Source organism: Leucopleurus acutus (assembly GCF_964270905.1).
Source record: "Leucopleurus acutus genome assembly, chromosome: 5".
Taxonomy (NCBI): domain Eukaryota; kingdom Metazoa; phylum Chordata; class Mammalia; order Artiodactyla; family Delphinidae; genus Leucopleurus; species Leucopleurus acutus.
The window spans coordinates 113,741,044-113,760,070 of NC_139147.1; the positions used below are offsets into that span (position 1 = coordinate 113,741,044).

The following is a 19,027-nucleotide window of genomic DNA, read 5'->3' on the forward strand; positions in this document are numbered from 1 at the left end:
AGACGCATAAAGCAGAAAAGGGGACTTAAGGTGTCCAGAGTTGATTCTGCCCAGAACTGTATTTAAGGCAGCCTCAGGAGACAATTTTCTCTTTGGATCCCCCATTGCTCAGGTAAGTCACCGTCCCACACAACTCATGCATTGCAGTCACATCTTAATGTAAGCTCTTCCTGTAAATCATATTTTTCACTTAGTGCTGAATCTGCCTCCCACTGGGCTAGGTGATCTGAGGGCAGGAAAAACAAACTCAAGCCATGGTTTCTGTCCTCTGAAGTTAACTGTCCGGTGGACTGACTCACTGTGCCCCTTACCTGGGTCCTCCTGTTCACTTCTACCCTACGCCTAACTGCATCCCTCATGCCACGTGCCTGTAGGAAGGCGTGTTGTGCGATTTCCACCAAATGAACTGCAAATTCACAAAGAGGAAAACTTCTTGGGTGATAGGGATGGAACGGGCGCCGGAAAAATCTAGTAAAACTGCAGAACACCCTTCTTCCTGCCTGGGAGGGAGAACAGAGATTGGGAATGTCTTTTTTTTGCTGCTGCTGCTGGTGACGTTGTTCATTTGTTTGCCCGGAAACAGAGAGGCTAAACCTACAGTTTTGAACCAAGAAAGCAAATGTCCATGAGTCCACCTCCGAAAATGTAGTCCTAAAGTCAACCTCTGTTAACACCTCTCAGCCTCCACCCTTTTTATTTTCGGGAGGCTTTTGCTCATTCCCACCTCTTCCGTGGAGCTTAGCCAACCTTCCAAGCAGTCTGGCGGTTCACCGCCACCAAAGCCGCCCGTGGAGGGCTGAATAACAGGTATTGAAGGCGAGGTTTAAAGCATGGGACAATAAACCGAAAGCCCTTTGAGTCATCAGACCTTCAACTAAACGTTTCGTGCCGCAGGGTGAGTGAGGTGAGTGGGGAGGGGTGGGAGGGGAGGGGAGTCCGAATATTCATTCCAATCTAGCCATCATCAGGTAATTCTAGATACCTGCCATATCTCTAAAGACTGAGCACAAAAAGGTGTCACTCTGAGATGCTCAAGCAACAGGACCTACTACCACCCCAGGTGAACGGTGTCCAGGAACTCGAAGCATTTTCCGCACTCCCCTCGCCTTCATTTCCTTTGACCAATGTGTCACCGACCGCCAGTTCCTCTTCTCCAGTCCTATTTAAAGCCCAGATCTGTCGGGCTCTTTTTACTTCATGCTTTGGTTACTACAGCTGCCTCCCTCGCAGCCTCCCCGACTCCACTCTCTCCCCATCCGGATTTATTAGGCATGAGCTAGTGAGAGAAATCTGACAGCGGGACCTCGTGAACTCGTCACCAGCGCCCCGCGACCGCAACCCGCCAGGACTCCAGGACTCCAAGCCCCATCTGCAGAGACACTGCCTTTTCCCCTCCATGCCTCGCTCATCCTACCTTCAGCTCTTTCTTAGGAAAGAAAGGGTACAGCCTGGCCCCGCTCACTCGGGTCCTGCCCCTCACACCTACATCCTCCAGGGAGACCTCCACGTAGTCCAACCCTCTCTTTCCTGAACTCACGCAGCATTTTTAGCCGCACTATACAGAGAGCAGAATGGTTACAGCACGGGCTCAGGAGTCCAATTCCAACTCCATCACTATGCAGCTAAAGGACCTTGGGCAAGTGAAGTGACCCCTGTGACCGCTCTCCTGTGCCTCAGTTTCTCCGTCTGTAAAAAGGAGGTAAGAGTACCCACCTGAGAGGTGTTTGTGAGGCTGACATAAAACCGAACATGTAAAGCACTCAGAATAACCAACACAATCAACGCTGTCTACCGTGATGGAACGCGGCACTTTATACCCCATACTGAATGTATACGCTATTCCTCAATTTTAAAATAAACAAAAACCAATGCATTAGTCATTTTTAAAACCGTTTTATGTGCGTCAGTGAGCCAGATGTTAATTTCTAGAGCTGTGCTACTCAGAGTGTGGTCTGAAACTGCTACCGGCCCTCAAGAATAATATGCAAAAATTGAGAGTGAGTGCTTGGAAACTTTCATAGCAACCTGACATTGCCACTACATTCAAGCAGCATTTCATTTTTCTAGTAATTCATTTTTATCATACATTTATATCAGTCTGCAACAGATTGAAAATTAATTTTAAAGAAACTTGTCCTTCACCACAGATATTTTGAGAAGCGCTGTTCTAGAGGGGACAGAAGCAGACTTCTATTTCTTTCCTACACACCCACATCGCTGAGTGCTGTAGGAGGCACATATCAAGTACTAAGTAAATGGAAGTATAACTTCACAAACATTTTCGATTACTTAATAATGACTTAAAAGCAGATCTCATGTGAGTAGTCGAAATGTAAATAGTGTCTCCAGTTCACGATCATTTTTTTTTCCCAAGGAGTTGACATTTAGTCTAAAATTGACCAAAGAGTGAAAACAGCTCTGACCCCAAAAATACTTTCCATACTGTCTACTAGCAGCACTGTGTAGAGCTTTAAAAAAAGAAAGAAAAAAAAAAAGAAAGAAAGAAAAAACTCTAAGCAATGTCAATATTAACCTTCCTCACAGAACTCAGGAGAAATATAAATTATTTCGCACTGCCTTGGACATACCTTTGATAGAGCCTCTCTCTATACCTTTACGTAAACCAGCACCTTAGCAAAAAATTCCAATGACGCTTCAGACGAAATACATTTTCCTTAGTTCTTCCCTGCTGCCAATGCCTTAAAATGGTCCTAATCTCAACAACCTCATTAGATCAATCCATGAATGAAATGGCTGGAAAAGGAAAGCAGCAAATTCCACCAAATTTGAGTTGACAACAAGGCGGCATTTGCGTAGCTGAGCTGTGGCACATTGGATGTGGGTTGAAGGCTGAGTTAATTCTTGCCGAGGAAAATCTTTGCACATTCAAACTAACTCTGGAAATGCTTGCAGAAAATGAAAGGTAAACAGGGAGTCCTGTATACGTCCTGCATCCCGTCCTTTCTCAGAGGCAGCAATGCGTAACACTACATATAAGGTGTCACTCCCAGTAGGACCTCAGTCCCCTGGTCCCTGGACCAGGTCAGCCTTGCTCCAGCGGACAGCCCTCTCTCTCCAGCAGATTTAATCTCTTCCTCTCTCTAACTGTCCCCAAAATCTATAGATATGTTCAAGTTGAGGATGCAATATGCTCTTGCTTTACTGAACTACTTGCAATTCCTCCAAAGATTGTGTCCCATTTCCCATCTCGGTGCCTTTGCTCATACCCTCTGCCCAGAAGACCTTGTCATCTGAAAAACACCCACATTTCTGAAGACTTTTCTCATCCTCAAGAGAGATGACCCCTCCCTCATTGGTTTCCGCCACCGCACTGAAGGACCTCAGGGCTCTGCACACAGGACTGTCATCTCTCCACGCAGAGCTCCTCAACGGTAGAAACCATGTCTTACATTTCCTGGCATCACGGTGCCCTGTACAGGGCTTCTGAGAACCATTTGCTAATAATGACTGCCCCGTTACCAGGTCCAGTCAACAAATATTTCTTTAACCCCTACGGTACCCCAGACCCCCTCCATGCCGCTGGTCATCAGTTGGGGGGGAAGGGACATCGCCCTTGCTTCATGAAACCTACACTGGTTGGAGGACAGAGCACAGAAGAAAAACACAAACTGTGCTGAGGAGCAAATCATCACACTGCAGTGACAAAGAGAAGGCAACCAGGCGGCAGGAAGCACACGTGCAAAGGCCCTGAAGGGGGAACTGCCAAACTAAGAGGAGGCCAAGGAGACGCTAGCTCTCCCCTTGGACCAGTGCTCACCCCCACACCCGTCTCCCTAACAACTCCCCTCCTCGGAGGTCCTGCTGCCAAGTGTCTAGAGTCTGCCTCCTCCTCCCTCTCTCTGCACATGCTCAACAGGTAATCGCAGCCATGACTTCAACTAGCCATGCACAAATACACCCAAATCCAGATCTGTTCTACTGCTCCACAGTTCAACCTGCATTCCCCAGAGGCATCTCAAATTGAAAATATTTTTTTAAAAAATGAACTCATTCTCTCCCCTCCCCTCCCCTACCTTCCCACCCTTGGAAAAAAAAAAAAGTTAACAAGTTCTTTCGTTCCCTATGGCATGTTAGTTGAGGGGTACTATCAATCATCTACCTACCCAGCTGTGTAAGCCAGTGCTCTCCATTTCAAAGACCTCTGAGGTTCCCAAGAACTTTCCAGCTACATATCCGTGAGACCAAATTTTCTTCATATCCTTCAATCGAAACAACATACTATAATAGACTAAATGGAGAACTAGATATGAGAATCCAGACACTAAAGAGATCAGATTTGCAGAAATGTAAAACAATGCCACTCTTTCCACAATTTTTTTTGATTTAGAAAAATAGTTCTTGTTCGTAAAATACATGTGAAACATGAAATTGGTTTATTATTTTTTTAAATGAATTAATACATATTTCTAAAATTTCTCAGGTCTAATTTCTAATATGGTAAATACTGAGATATAACTTACATGAAAGCTCTATGGCATCCTAAATAAGGTTTATTATAAAGGGGTCCTAAGATCAGAGAGTTTGGGAACCACTGGCCTAAGCTAAAAATGTTGGTATAGCCTTGTACTCGTTCGTCCCTCTCACCAAACACATCCATTTCGCCAGTTCTGCCGCCCCAATAACCTTTCTCCTAAATTCTCTCCTACTCTTTTTTCCCAAGCCCAGGAGGCCAAAAGGACCCACAAGAGACATCCCAATCAAATCCTGGAACCTGTGAGAGTGTTACTTATTCGGAAAAAGGGTCTTTATATATACACTACTATGTATTAATATAAAGTAAATAACTAATGAGAACCTACTGTATAGCACAGGGAACTCTACTCAATGCTCTGTGGTGACCTAAATGGGAAGGAAATCCAAAAGAGGGGATATGTGTATACATATAGCTGACTCACTTTGCTGTACAGCAGAAACTAACACAACACTTTAAAGCAAATATACTCCAAAAAAAAATTGAAAACAAGAAAAAGGAAAAAGTGTCTTTGCAGATGTAATTAAGTTAAAGATCTTGAGATGAGATCATCCTGTGTTATCCAAGTGGGCCCTAAATCCAATAACAAGTGTCCTTATCAGGCACACCCAGAGAACAGACACACAGAGAAGGCCATGTGAAGACGGAAGTGGAAGTGAGACAGATGTGGTCACAAAGAGGCCAAGGGATGCCTGGAGCCACCAGAGGCTGGGTGCAGAAAGGAAACGCTCTCCCCTAGAGCTCCAGAGGAGTATAAGCCCATCAACGCTCCCTTCAGACAGCCGGCCTCCAGAGCTGCGAGAGAATAAATTTCCATCGTTCCAGGGCACCTGATTTGTGGTACCTTGTTATGGCAGCCATGAAAACCTGATCCACCACCCCCACCCCCGAGGCCTGGAACGTCAGTGACCACCTAGCTCGTCAGTCTTTCTGCCTCAGTGTGACCGTCAGAAGCACCATCCCTTCAAACTGAGACCCTTAGTCATCTGAAATCTCACTCCCCTACCACCCTTGAACGGCCACCTCGTGGCCTCCACACAGCACACAAAGGACCCCATAACTTGACCTTTCCTTCCCACTCTGACCCGGGTGCCCCTTGCACGCCCCATACCACACCTCAGGCTCACAGCACAGCCCACGTTCCTCCTGGCCTGTGACCCTTCACACCACACCCTCAGCCCCCGCCACTGCTATGCACCCTCCAAGTCCAAGGCTCAAAATCTCCTCCTCTACCAGGTCCTGTCAAAAAGCGGGTCACTGGGCTTCCCTGGTGGTGCCGTGGTTGAGAGTCCGCCTGCCGATGCAGGGGACACGGGTTCGTGCCCAGGTCCGGGAAGATCCCACATGCCGCGGAGCGGCTGGGCCCGTGAGCCATGGCTGCTGGGCCTGCGCGTCTGGAGCCTGTGCTCCGCAACGGGAGAGGCCACAACAGTGAGAGGCCCACGTACCACAAAAAACAAAAAAAAACAAACAAAAAAGCGGGTCACTGCCGCTTGTCTCCACAGCACTTCGTACATTCCCCTCGAATAACATGTGAAACACTGTATCCCGTATTTACAGGTCTGTCACTCCCTCCAGACCAGGGTTTCTCAACCTGGGAACTACTGACGTTTGAGTCCAGATAAGCCTTTGTTGTGAGGACTGTCTGAAGTACTGGAGAGTGTTAGCGACGTCCCCTGACTTCTGCCTACCAGATGCCAGTAGCAGTTAACACACGTGTGCATGCACGCACACACATGCACGCGCACACACACAGGCACCCATAACTGGAACAACCCAAAATGTCTTCAAACACTGCCAGTGTCCATAGGGGGCCACCCCAGATGAAAACCGCTGCTCTGTATTGAAACCTTTGGGGGCCCAGGACCATACCCAATGCTCTCAGCATTTGTTTACGCTTTCATTCGTAAAAGACATTTTGAGTCCGAGGTTTGGTCCAGGCACTGTGCTCAAAGCAAGAGACAGAGGAGGAAATACAAGTCTTAGGCCCTGTCCTCAAGAAGCCACGGCTGGCAAAATGCCTACAAGGTGCTCAATAATAGTGACTGGATGACAGAATCCGTTCGGCATGCACACATATAGTCATGCTTCCTTCAGAACATGGCAAATAAAACCCAGGGGATAAAATTTTTCTCCTCTTCTCATGCCCGAGCATTTCATAACTAAGGGGGATCCCTTTGTATACAGAATGCCATGTATAAGTGTCACTCCCTGGAAGTGGGCAACTGGTACAGCTTGTGTGTTTGTATCTCCAAGAGAGCTACCCATAAATAAAGGAGAATCTCAACCAAGAAAATGAAAACTGGACAGGCTCAATCCCCAACACAGCCCACAAAGGCCAGCGCCAGAGCTACCTGCACCAGAGGCCATGGACGGGGCTGAGAACCTCCCACCAAAAAACAGGACGACAAGAGCGCCTGAGCTTAGGAGACACCACCCAAGGTTCTGGCAGGCTCCGAGAAGATCAAGTAAATGGCTAGCTGAACAGTCCCCAGCTCTCACAGAGGCACTGGGTACCCTAAAATGCAGAGTAGTTCTCATTGCCAGGGCAACACAAGGGTGTTTACCAGAAGTGGAGGCCGTGTACAGAGGGGAGGCCAAGTAAAGCCGCAAGAACAAATCAGGGCACACAAGTGCCTGGCCAAGATCTGCCTTCACGAGTCACTTTAACCTCTCTGGGACTCAACTTCCACTTGTATTGAATGAGGAAAGTGAGAGCGACCTACCTCTAAGCTCCCTTCTAGCTCTAAACACATCTGGTTCCCCCCCAGAATGATACAGACCCACAGAATATCCCTCTCCAAACAAAACCCAATAGGGATCTCCCTCCCTTCCCACCAAAACTCTTTCTGCCAGAAATGGAAACAAATGAAGGAGCCGTTTCCACATCCCCTCAGCTTCTGAGAGGCGCTCTGCAGAATTAAGCACCGAACAGACAAGGTGCAGGTGATCTTTGTCTCTTGCTGTACTTAGGAAGCCGGACAGTAGGAGAGTTCTGGGAATGTATATTCTCTGGGAGAAGAGGCTCATGCTGTGACGGTTTGAGGGGGACAAAATAGAAATGGGAAGTACCATGACAACCTTCGAATGCTTTCAGACACAAGAAATTGACAACTGGCCCACCAATGGTTTAAACCATGTGGACACCTCTTGTTTACTTAACAAGAAGTCCAGGGAGAGGTGGTCAAGGTCAGTTAAGTAGCTTAACAATTTCATAAAGCCACTGAATCACCTCCACTCTTCATCCATAGGCTCACTGCCTCATGGTAACAAGACAGGTGCCCTAGCTCCAACCATCATATCCTCTTATTAATTTTCCAAAGATAGGAAGCCAAGGAGCTATCAGGGCATTAAGAGAAGGCACTCTCTCCCTTGCCTGTACTTTTTTCAGCAAGGAAAAATATTCTTCTCCAAAAAGTCACAAAGCAGATTTCTATTAAATCTCTTTAGCCAGAATTCAGTTATATGCTCACCCCAAGCTGCAAGAGAGGCTAAGAAAGTGGGGATCTGGCTTTAAATTTTTTTTTTTTGTGGGAAGCAAGTAGGGAAAACAGGGATAAGAATGATGGTAAAGTAGCCAACAAGGCATCTGGCACATACAACCCTACCCAGCACTGTGTGGGGAAATGCTTAACAACCAGCTTTCAAAAGAACTAAAACAAAACAAAAACCCCTAATGCGTAGCATTTGCCAATTTCCTTGGTGTAAATACTCCCTTGATGCCAAATTTCAAGTCACCAGCATGATATTAACCAGCTCAAAAAATTCCTGAAATTTTAATAATCAGCTGGTACCACTGAATTGATACCTCAACATTTGGTAAAAATTAAGTTTACAATACTCTTTCCACATTCAAAACACTCTAGGTGACTAGGTATCATTCTCTCCAGCTCATAGGTGAGGAAAATGACACAGCACCCCAAATCACACAGCTTAAGTGGCAGGGTTGGAATGTTGACCTAACAGCCCTAACCCAGCCTCATCACAGCTTTGACACGTCACAAGTGCCTATACCTACACCCTCAAGATCCCTCTGCCTAAACCTCAGCTAAAGGGGCTCTAACTTGGTTTGGAACCAACAACAAAGATGCACTCCAGCAAACCCAATCAAAGTTACCTAATAATTATTAAGTTACTTCCTCCAATGACACTAGTAGTGCACATTTATTGTTACAGTGGAGAATACAGATTAGTACAAAAAAGAAAATAAAAATCACCCCTACACCCATCCTTAAAAGAGAGCAACTGTCTACATGTGGGTGACAATCCTTCCAGATTACGTAGACATATATTTTTAAAGTAGAAATCATGCTATTGGGTAACATAATGACACTCTTCTTTTTAATGTAAATTTTCCAAAACAGAGAAATAGAGAGGACTGTACCATCAACTCCCTTGTTGTCATCACCCAACTTCAGAAATCGTCTAAAAACAATGAGAAGTCCAAGCGTTTCCATGTTCCCTTCTCAGGGTGGAATGTGTAGGAGGTAGGCGCCTCCCTCCACACTTCCCTTGGATTTCTCTCCTGCCTGGCCTTCCCCACTCAGGCTCTGAGGTCAGCCCTTCTCCAGGCTTAGGCCACCAGCTCCTTCCACCGCTGCTCAGAGAGCGCTGGGGAAGGGAACTTGGAATCATGCTCACTCTTCTTATGGATCCCTCTACCTTCTCTAATTCCTGCCTAGTCTGTCAAGAAGCCTCACAGCTGGGGTTCAGAACCTCATTAAAGGAGAGTTTCAGAAGAAATACATCACAATTCTTTGGAATTTCCAGCTTCCACTTACTCCATTCTCCCACCTCTGTTTTATTTTCACCTGGATGGATACACACCCCTGAGAGGCACTGCTAACCGGTTCAGCTGAAATCCTAGCTCCCACTCAGTGCCCAGCCAAGGCAGTCTGCCTTCCAAACCTCACTTCCTGGTCCTCCGTCTTCCTAAGGAATCACATGTTACCTCTACAGGTGCCAGACTAAGTGAAACACCCAACAGGCTAAAGGATGGTGGCTGTACCCCAAATTAACAGCTTTACATGAGTCCCCAAAGAGCCCAGTTGAAAGCCCAGTCCCAAAGTCAAATATAAACTCTGTAGCCCCCAATAAGTTCAAAGAACATGCTCATGGGACAAAGCAAGAACGGCTCCCCTGAGCCCCAAGTTGAGCCCAGTGCACACAGAAGGGAGCTGTGGCTATTTCAAGCCCAAGGCTGGAATTCTAGTCTGCCATAAACCAGGTACGGCTGACAGAAAACAAGCCTATGCTGGGAATCATGGGTATCAGAACAGAACTTCAGGGGGGACAGTAGCTAAATGCATTTGCACTCTACTAACACTCTGAATAGTGTATTTGTCTGAAGACTCCAACACATCAAATAGCGGGGAGCAGGCAGGAATAAGGGGGGAGCCTGGCTTACGACGGTCTCTACAGGTAAAGACACAAACTAAAGCAGTGGCTTTCAAAACTTCCTGTGTTTGGGAATCACCTAGAAAACGCGTTTAAAATGCAAATTCCTCAACCTCCTTCCCAGAAATTCTGACTCAGCAGGTCTGGGGTGGAGGCGGGCGCATTATGGCGGCATTTTTAAGGAGCATCTTTGACAACTGCTGCAGGCGTCGGCGTCCCTGAGAAATGACAGCCACTTGCGTTGCTCCGCCACAAAGTTTTTGTGGCAACACTCCTGTGAGCAGTGGAAGAAACAGGGCCTCTCACCCAGTGCTTTTTACACTGGTTCTGGCCTAAGAGTCTCAGGAGGAATAAGTTAAATACACAGAGGCCCCTCCCAAACACTGCTATTCAGGGAGGTCTATGATGGGGCCCTGGGGCCAGCCAATTCATCTCAGGGGGAAGCTTTCTCCCTAAACATCTCCGCCTTTTGGTGCCCCAGGCAACTGGTCAACCTGTCCTCTCATCCCGGGCAACTTCATCAACATCCTCCCTCTCAGAGGTTATTAAGAAACAAATTTTCACCGCCCCTCCCCCCAACCTCCCCAGCTGTCACTAAAACAAGCATTTAATGTTTTAAGGGTTTTAGATGCTAACATGAAAACAGGCATTACCAAAATAAAACAAGCACTGGGACAGTTAAGAGTTATAAATACTCATAACTGCTCGTTAAGAGCTCTGTCTGCATTTTATTCATTTCTTCGAGAACTATTTACTGAGCACCCAGTCTCATCCCAGGCACTAGGCAGTTCACAAGTGTGGACGCCACAGACAAGCCCCTGCTGTTCTGCAGCTTACATCCTAGTGTGGAAGGAAGACCAGGGAGAGGATAAGGATTCTAATAAGGGAATTTCTGACAGTGACAAGCACCACAAAACATATGAACACAAAATAATGAACTAACAAGGATAAGAGAAGATGGGTTACAAAGAAGGTCTCCTTGCCAGCTAGCCTCTATAAGTAAATGACAGGAGACATGACCGCAGGGGCAGCAAGGGACAAGAACCTAAACACTAAGGAGCTGGGCCTGCTAGGAGACACGTGGCCAGTGGTCCCACCACACAGCCAGGAGGCGGCTAAGCAAATCAGGAGGGGCCAGATCTCCAAGGGGCAGGGTCTTGGGGATGTGACAGGTATAATGAAGCCTCGGGATCATTTAACAAGGGAGGGGTTATACTAAGAGTAGCTGACCTGTACTAAGCACCGTTTGTGTGCCAGGCACCATTCAAATCTCATTTTATCTTCCCAGCAACCCCGTGAAGTAGGAACAAATAAGTAGAAACACCCCACCCCACCCCACCGCCGTTCCACAGGTCGTATCTGAGTCAAAACAGGCAGTAGGGGGCTTCCTCGGTGGCGCAGTGGTTGAGAGTCTGCCTGCCGATGCAGGGGACACGTGTTCGTGCCCCGGTCCGCGAGGATCCTACGTGCCGCGGAGCAGCTGGGCCCGTGAGCTGTGGCCGCTGAGCCTGCGCGTCCGGAGCCTGTGCTCCACAACGGGAGAGGCCACAACAGTGAGAGGCCCGCGTACCCCAAAAAAAAAAAATAAAACAGGCAGTAAGTGATGGAGCCAGACCGCAAAGCCAGGTGGTCTGGCTACAGGCAGTGGTTGTGGAAGTGACCAAGGGGCAGACGGGCGGGGCCCCGAAGGCCTAATTCAGTAGGGAACTTGAGTTTTATTCCAAGTGTGATGGAAAGCCATTGGAGGGGGGCTGAGACTTTCTGACTCGTTCCTTTAGATCTAAGAGAGGGGACAACTTCTGGGGAAAGCCCACCGTACCCTGGCTGAGCTGGATGCTAGACCGAACTACTGCGACTTCGGCCACAGAGATGTCTAACCCTGCCCTGCCTGGGTTGGAAGAGCTCTCCAGCCCCTGCAGAATCGGATGCCACCTTCGCTCTAGGTTAGTATCTCAGAGTGGAGCCCCGGACCAGCAGCATTAAATCACCAGGATCTTGTTAGAAATGCAAATTACGGGGTCCCACCTCAGCCCTACTGAATCTGAAAAACTCGGGCCATCTGTTTTTAACAAGGCCTACAGGTGTGTCGAGTGTGACACATTACCCGTATGGGGCCATCCCCACCCCCATACCCTCCCAAATCACGCTCTACTGGTCCTTGGGCAGCCTCTGCACTGCGCACCAAGCCATCGCCCCCTCTGGACCCTACTGGTCCTCGGGCAGCCTCTGCACTGCGCACTAAGCCATCCTCCCCTCTGGACCCTGCTGGCGGGGTTCTATGGCTCCTGATGCCTAGAAATCTCACCATTGCCCCAACCTACTTTTCTAACTAATTTGATTTCCTAGAAACATTGACTATTCAGCTATTTAGGCCTCTTCTACCCTGGAAGTAAAACTTCTCTTCCTTTCTACTTCTAGAGTTTAATTCTGCTTTCAGCCTTGTAGCCTCTGAAGTAGACAGCAAGGATAATTTCTGCCTTAGCCTAGACTCTCCCTAACACCCCTCAGTCACCAGATTTCTCTTGATTCATTCATTCCCACTCTCATTTATAAATTCCTACACGTGTCCATGCCCTCAGCTAGGAACTAACTGCACTAGGCGCCGGGTACTTCAGGGATTCCTAAACAGCTCTCATCCCTGCCCTCGTTTCTGACCCCTTAGTGGGGGGCTGGGGGCAACATGCAAATAAATACAGAATTACAAATTGTCTACGTATACTAGAAAGGCCTCTGAGGAGGCCGCTGGGCTGAGACCTGAATGATGAAGACGCAGGCCTGACGGTAGTTTAAAACAGCAAATATTTGCGTGTTGAATCCATGCCATACTCTGGTCTAAGTGTTTTATGTTTACTATCCATATAGTCTTCCAACAGCCCTAAGGAGCAGGTAGTATTCTCATCCCGACTCTACAAGAGGGGATATTGAGGCACAGGGAGAATAAGGAGTATATGTAAACAGCAGAGCCAGGATTCAAAACCAAGCACACTGGCTCCAGAGCCCACCTACCCTCCTAACCACAGGATTCGGTGATGAGAGCAGGGTGGAATGGTGCGGGTGCGGGTGGAAAGGCAGACAGGGGTCCAGGCAGGCAGAGTAGCATGTGTAAGAGCCCCGGGGCAGAGAAAAGTCAGACTGAAGCAGAAAGGAAGTGGAAACTGGTAAGCGGTGAGGTGAAACTGGGGAGCGGCAGAGGGACTAGAAATATATTTGGGAAATGGACGGGACAAGACGTGCTGACAGGTGTATTATGGGGTGTAAGGGAAAAGGAGGAAACAAGGAGAACTCACAGTTTTCTGGTGCCCTATTTTCGAGGCTTGAGGACAGAGGGTAAAGTATTATAACACAAGATATACTAAAGTCCCGCAGAGCGCTGAGGCACAGCAAGCTCTCAAATGAACAGACTCCATCGATCAAGCAGGTTAAAGCTTCCAGTCCCCCCCACCCCACCCCCACCTCTCTACAAGAGGTCTTCATTCAAGGGTCCCATCCTGTCCCCCGGGAGCTAGTTTCCAGAACACTATTAGCCCGGGTTAACAGCAGTAAAAGCTGCAGCTCCAGTAATAAGAATAGCTTTACCAGGAGGAGGGTTTTTCTCACAAAAATGTAATGCGTTTAGAACCAGGGTTCTCAAGTTTTTCTCAACAGCACAATGATGCTAATTTACAAATGAGAAGTGATGCGGCTTGCCCGAGGCCACACAAATGCAAAGAGGCTGAACCAGAATCCAATTCCAGGTCTGCCTAACTTGGAAGCCCACACTTCCTCCATTAAATCAGCATTTCCCACAGCGTGGGACAGGTCTCTCTGATGGAATACACCAGTGGTTTTAGATGAACTTTTTAAAGTTTTAATCCTTATGGTCTTGTTTCAATATGAATAATCATATGTGTGTGTATATAACATCAAATAAATAAAAATTTTAAATGAGATATATACATGATTTGATATGAATTTATATATATATATATCACCTCAAATCCATGACTTCTTGTGTATTACTGCCTAAGAAACAGAAAAGGTTTCCTAAAAGTTAAACATTAGAATAAAAGTACAGGTGATAGAGGGATAGAAGAGAAATGTTGAGGTGACGCATAAATAACTGAAGCTTGTGAAACACTGCTCACCACAGCACCGCCCAAGAACAGCCAAGCACCTGTTCCATGTTGTATTCAAATCTGGCTACAGCCACACATAACTCTGACTCTGCTCCAGAGGGATAACATGTTGGTTGCCTCTGGGGAAAGGGAATAATATCAGAACAACACAATTTAGCATAAATCATCCTTAGCACAGTACTGGTCTTGACATAAGATACTGTTTTGGTCATCCAACTCCTCTCTGCTGATTCACCACACACCTTAAGTCAGGTAAGCTTTCCTGGGCCTCAGTTTCACTTTGTCCAAAGGAAGTTACAAAAAGCAGGCTCTAAGGTCACTTCCAGTTTTAGAGTTCCATAAAATGTCATAAATACCCTAAAATCCAAAAGTATTTTTTTCCAGAATCATAGAGGCCCCAACCCTGAGTGAGTGTCGACCTGAGGTATAAATGTTAAATAACCCCACAAGGCATCCCAGGCCCCCATCCCTTAACTGGGGAGATGCTATCAATTATGCTGCCCTCTGGAAAGATGTGACAAAAGACATCAATTACAAGATGATATGTCCCTGGCCCCACCAAAACTTTAAGAATTTTCTGCCACAAATGCTTAAGTTATTAACTTTCTCTATACTTGGTTGTTAGTGTTTGTTATTTCGTCTGTAACAATTAACTTTATTCTGGGTGGCAGTAGCAGGGAGAGAAATGGGTAGGGAAGAAATCTGCAAAATCTCATCAAACTCCTATCCTCATATTAAGCCTCCGCTGAGAAACACCTGTAAAACCTTCCAAGCTTCGATGTGAATTACTCCACGGATGTTCGAACACGTTTAATATGCTAACCCTCTAAAAGGAGTCATCACTCCTTATCTTTCAGAAACATTATTAACAAAACAGTTTAACCAGAACAAGCATTCTTCCTTTATTATTGAAATAGATACATTCATCAAAAGGGAAGTCTTAAGGACCCTCCTGGCCTTCTTTACAAAGCCCCTTCTGTGATGTCAGTAGGCCTGTAAACTTTTAATAGAAGGTTTTTAGGTTCCCAGAAAGAGAAGTTTTGAAATGTGCTCACTTCATGTTTAGCTGAAGACAACAGAGGATGGGTGGGCTGCAGCTGGCAAACTCAGAAAGCACAGCTGGGTAGCAGGTGATCTTAAAAAAAAAAAAAAAAGCAAATCCCAGGGCAAATTGGCGTAGCCGGGGGTGATCATTATAACTGGAGAGTTGTTACATAATTACTTGTTAACTACTAACAAACATATACAAGGCTTCAGAATGCCATGGTTACTCTAGCCATCGAAGCTAGTGTAGCTAGTGGAAGAGTCCAGGTTCCTGCAATTAATTTCATTCAAAGAAACAATCAATCCCAGGACCTATTCCCTTCCAAGGTAACCTGACTGCCTTTACATATACAAAACAGCCTCCAGCAATTAAGCCAATCGCCTCTAGGGATGAAAATCAGTGTTTCCCTTTCATAATGATTTTTAAAGGGGAGAGGGGAGACAGAAGTACGTTACAAGAGCTAAATATTCATCACCTCGACAAAAACGACTTCCACTCCAAACTGGAAAATTTGAACAGAAAAGGTCTTCCGCCACCCCACCCACAGCCGCCCCTGCTCGGCTGGCGCAAAACCCAAGACCTGTGTCGGATGCACTGCATTCCAACATTTTTCAAAAAGTTTACGAGGCTTTACCGAAGCGGCGGGGAGAAAAATAAAGCAGGCAAAAGCCAGGGCGAGGGAGCTGGAGGGTTTCCGTAGGGAAGAACCGGGTGAAGCGCCCGGCTGCGCCGTGCAAGGCCCGGTAACGGGGAAGCGACCCGGCACCCGGAGAGCGAGCGCCCCCGTGGCGCGCGGGGACTGACAGCCGCTCGGTCTCCACCGCCGGGGGTCCCCCAGCCCCCCAGCCCGGCCCCCGCCGCCAGTCCCCCTGCCCACCCTTCCCCCGCAGCGCCGGCGATGCCCGCTGGGCCAACTTGGCCCCGGGTCAGCGCTGCGGAGCGCGGCCCCGGTTGCCGGGGAGGCCGCCGGCGCCCTTACCTCCTTCTGCTTGGGGTCCTGCGGGTAGACGTCCGGCGGCCCGAGCCGGGGGCGTTTCAGCGGTCTCTGCTCATAGCTGAGAAGCCCGAAGGCGGCCATGATCTCTCATGTTAACCGGCGAAATGAATGAGAGTTGGAGCTGGAGCAGCCGCCTCTGAGCACCAGGGAGCAGCACTTTGCAGACAGACTCCCTCTCCCCCTCCTCGCTCGTGTGGCGCTGCAGGCAGGAATAAAGCAGGTTGGATGCTGCCGCTGCCCGGCACGCAGACACGCACTAATGGGGGCAGCCTTCGGCGGGCACCCTGCTGCGCTGGAGCCCCGGGACGCACCACCAACGGAGGGGCTGGAGGTCCACCTGGATCCTCCGAGGCGCCTGCCTCCTGTTCCCCACCACCCTGTCCCCAGGGGGAGGAGCAGCTGATGGGAACGTGTGACTTTTTTCACCAATGGACCTAAACCCACCCCAGCTGAGCGCAGGGTGGGGGTGGGGGAGGGGCACGGGGCGGGGGGAAAAAAACTTTTCTTGGCGCCCCAGGCAGGTGGCTCGAGTGCTTGCCCTAGGCGCGGGTGGCCCGCCTACCCGAGGAAGAGACTGCGGAGCGGCCCGCCCCCGCCCCCTCTTCTACAGCAGGGACCCTTCCCCCGCCGCCACGCGCCCCGTAAACCCCGCCACCTGGGCGCGGACCCGGTTGGGAAGGAGGGGGACAGGCCTGGAGGGGGTGGGGGAGACAGGGATGCGGGCGGTGGGGAAGCGGCCGGTGCCTCCTAGACGCCCGCCGGGCTCCGGTGGCGCATCCGCGGCTCCGGTCCCCTCGGCGGCTCCGGGCAGACGCCGAGGCGCGCTGCTAGCGGTCGCAGCGGGTGGAGGGGGCCGTGCTCACGGTGGCTCGGGGCCGACTTAACCCTTTGCTGCCCCTCCAGGGGGTGGGGAAGTGGGGGTGGTGAGGAGGGTTGGCAGCGAGTGCCGACGGGGGTAGCTAGCCCGCGGGCATCTCGGGCTCCTCCAACCCCCCGCCCACCCCCGGCCGCCCTCCTTCTCCCTCCCCCCGCCCCCAACAGTTTACCTGTTGGTCCCCGGCTAGTGGTCAGGGGCCGCCAGCCGCGGCGGCACTTTGGCGGCCGCAGCCTCCACGATTCGGGTTGGGATGGGGCGGGAGGGGGGTGCGGGGGGAGGCAACTGGATTTGATCTGATTTGTAAGGTATCAGTCTCGGCCGGGCGAGCTCCGGGGACGCCGCGAAGTTTGCCACTGTCTGGGGGCGGCGGGCAACGCCGGCTCGCCGCCGCCGGCGTTCTCGCCCCCAAGGCCGGGGAGCGCGAGCTTCCGAGTTGGCGGACGGCGGCCGCACTGAGCATGCCCAGCTCGGCGGCCGGACCGCGGAGGAGTTTGCTGCGAGCGCGCTCCGATCCGCCTCTCCGGGTTTTCGCAGCTGCAGAGCGCGCAGCCGGCGGGCCCGGGCGCCGAGGCTGGCCCTGGGGTGTATCTGGGCGAGGGAGGGGGCGTCCCCTGGACCCTTCTCCCGGCCGCGGGCTGCGCTGTCCGCCTCGACCTCTGTTAAGGTCGCTGTCCCCGTGGCCTGAGCCGGAAACCTCACCTGCGCCGGGCGTGGGGGGGGGGGGGCGAGGCGGGGGAGAATCCTCCAGGGGAGACCTCGGTGCTCCAATCCTCCCGCGCTCCCCGCTCGCTTTGGGGCGTGGGCACCCTGATGCTGGGCCACCTGCCGCGAGCCCTGCGAGACCGGAGCCGCGGAGGCGGGCCCGGTCTGTCCCGAGGGATCCCGCGGGAGGATGCGCCCGCGCTTGGCCAAGAATGATGGCTGCCATCTATGGAGCCCTCGCTTCATGCCAGGATCTTGACAGTAAAGGTCTCTGGTCCTTTAAAAAAACAAAACAAAACTTACAAGGTTTTACTGTACCCTTTTTATAGATAGAGAAATCGAGTCAGCTTAGGAAGGCCCGGTGACTTGCCCAAAGTCGCGAAGCAAACTCTGCCTGATCGCATGTTTCTGATTTATTCTCCACGACTTGGAATTGGAAGAAGTGGGTTCCTGAACTGCCCTTGCCTGGTAGGGTCAGGTTCCCCATACCTTGAGGAACTCTCTGACTCCTATTCCATCCTCCATAAGATGGTGCTAGCAGAATCTAACCCAAAGCCTTTGTATAGCGCCAGGCACATAGTAGGTGCTCAGGTGATGCTGGCTAAATCTGATTATCTATCTACTTACCTCTGCTGACTTTAAGCAAGGGGGGCGGGGGGTAGATAAGCCATCGCAATGTGATAGGCTAGTTCTTAACTCTTGACTCTGACCTATTAGCACTTCCCAAAGCAGCTGAGGCCAAGTCAGGCCCGTAGTTTTTGGATTCTTTACTCAATCTGAGCAAGTACTTTTAGAGAACAGTTACTTCCACCAAGAGGCATTTCCTGACCACCCTCTGCACCCTCCCCCACGGACTTCTCTTCCACTAATACCTTGGGTGTAACTTCAAGGCTGAACTTGCCCTTGGGATATAGGTATCTGTCAAATCTAGCTTCCTTGCTTGAGAAACAGGACAGTTGTCTAACTTCGTTAGGAAAGTTGTCAAACATACCAAAATGCAGAAGAAATGGCATAATGAACCCGCAAGTACTCATCTCCCATAGAAAAGTTTTGCCATTCTTGTTTAATCTCCCCCGCCCCTAACACAATGACATACACTGGAGAGGACAGTGTTGTTCACTGTTGCAACTTAGGTACACAGCATGGAACCTGGCATATGGTGCGCGCTCAAAAAATATTTGTTGGCTGGTGGGACCGGTGACTGGGTGTGTGAGTGGGTGAGTAGGTGCGTGGCTGGGTAGATCACTGGTGGTACTATACTTTGGGGATCCTTGTGCTGACACGCTAGTCTGGTTGGGAGATGTAACCTAAATTCTTCCCTTGGAGTATCTAGGTGACAGCCTCCAACTGGCTTCCACAAAGGAAAAACTTTTGAAGCACTCAAAATTGTATCTAACCGTAA

The 19,027-nt window shown here is 49.6% G+C and overlaps 1 protein-coding gene across 2 annotated transcripts in view; it reads right to left on the reverse strand.

Annotated features, from left to right (window-relative positions):
• MED12L (mediator complex subunit 12L) overlaps positions 1-16,211 on the reverse strand; it is a 326,301-nt gene extending 310,090 nt beyond the window's left edge. For both annotated transcript variants that reach the window (XM_082839059.1, XM_082839058.1), the window contains exon 1: positions 16,029-16,211. In XM_082839059.1, the coding sequence (XP_082695185.1) occupies positions 16,029-16,127 (99 nt within the window). In that variant the 5' untranslated portion in view covers positions 16,128-16,211. The remainder of the gene's footprint in view (positions 1-16,028) is intronic.
• Positions 16,212-19,027: the final 2,816 nt, after the last annotated feature.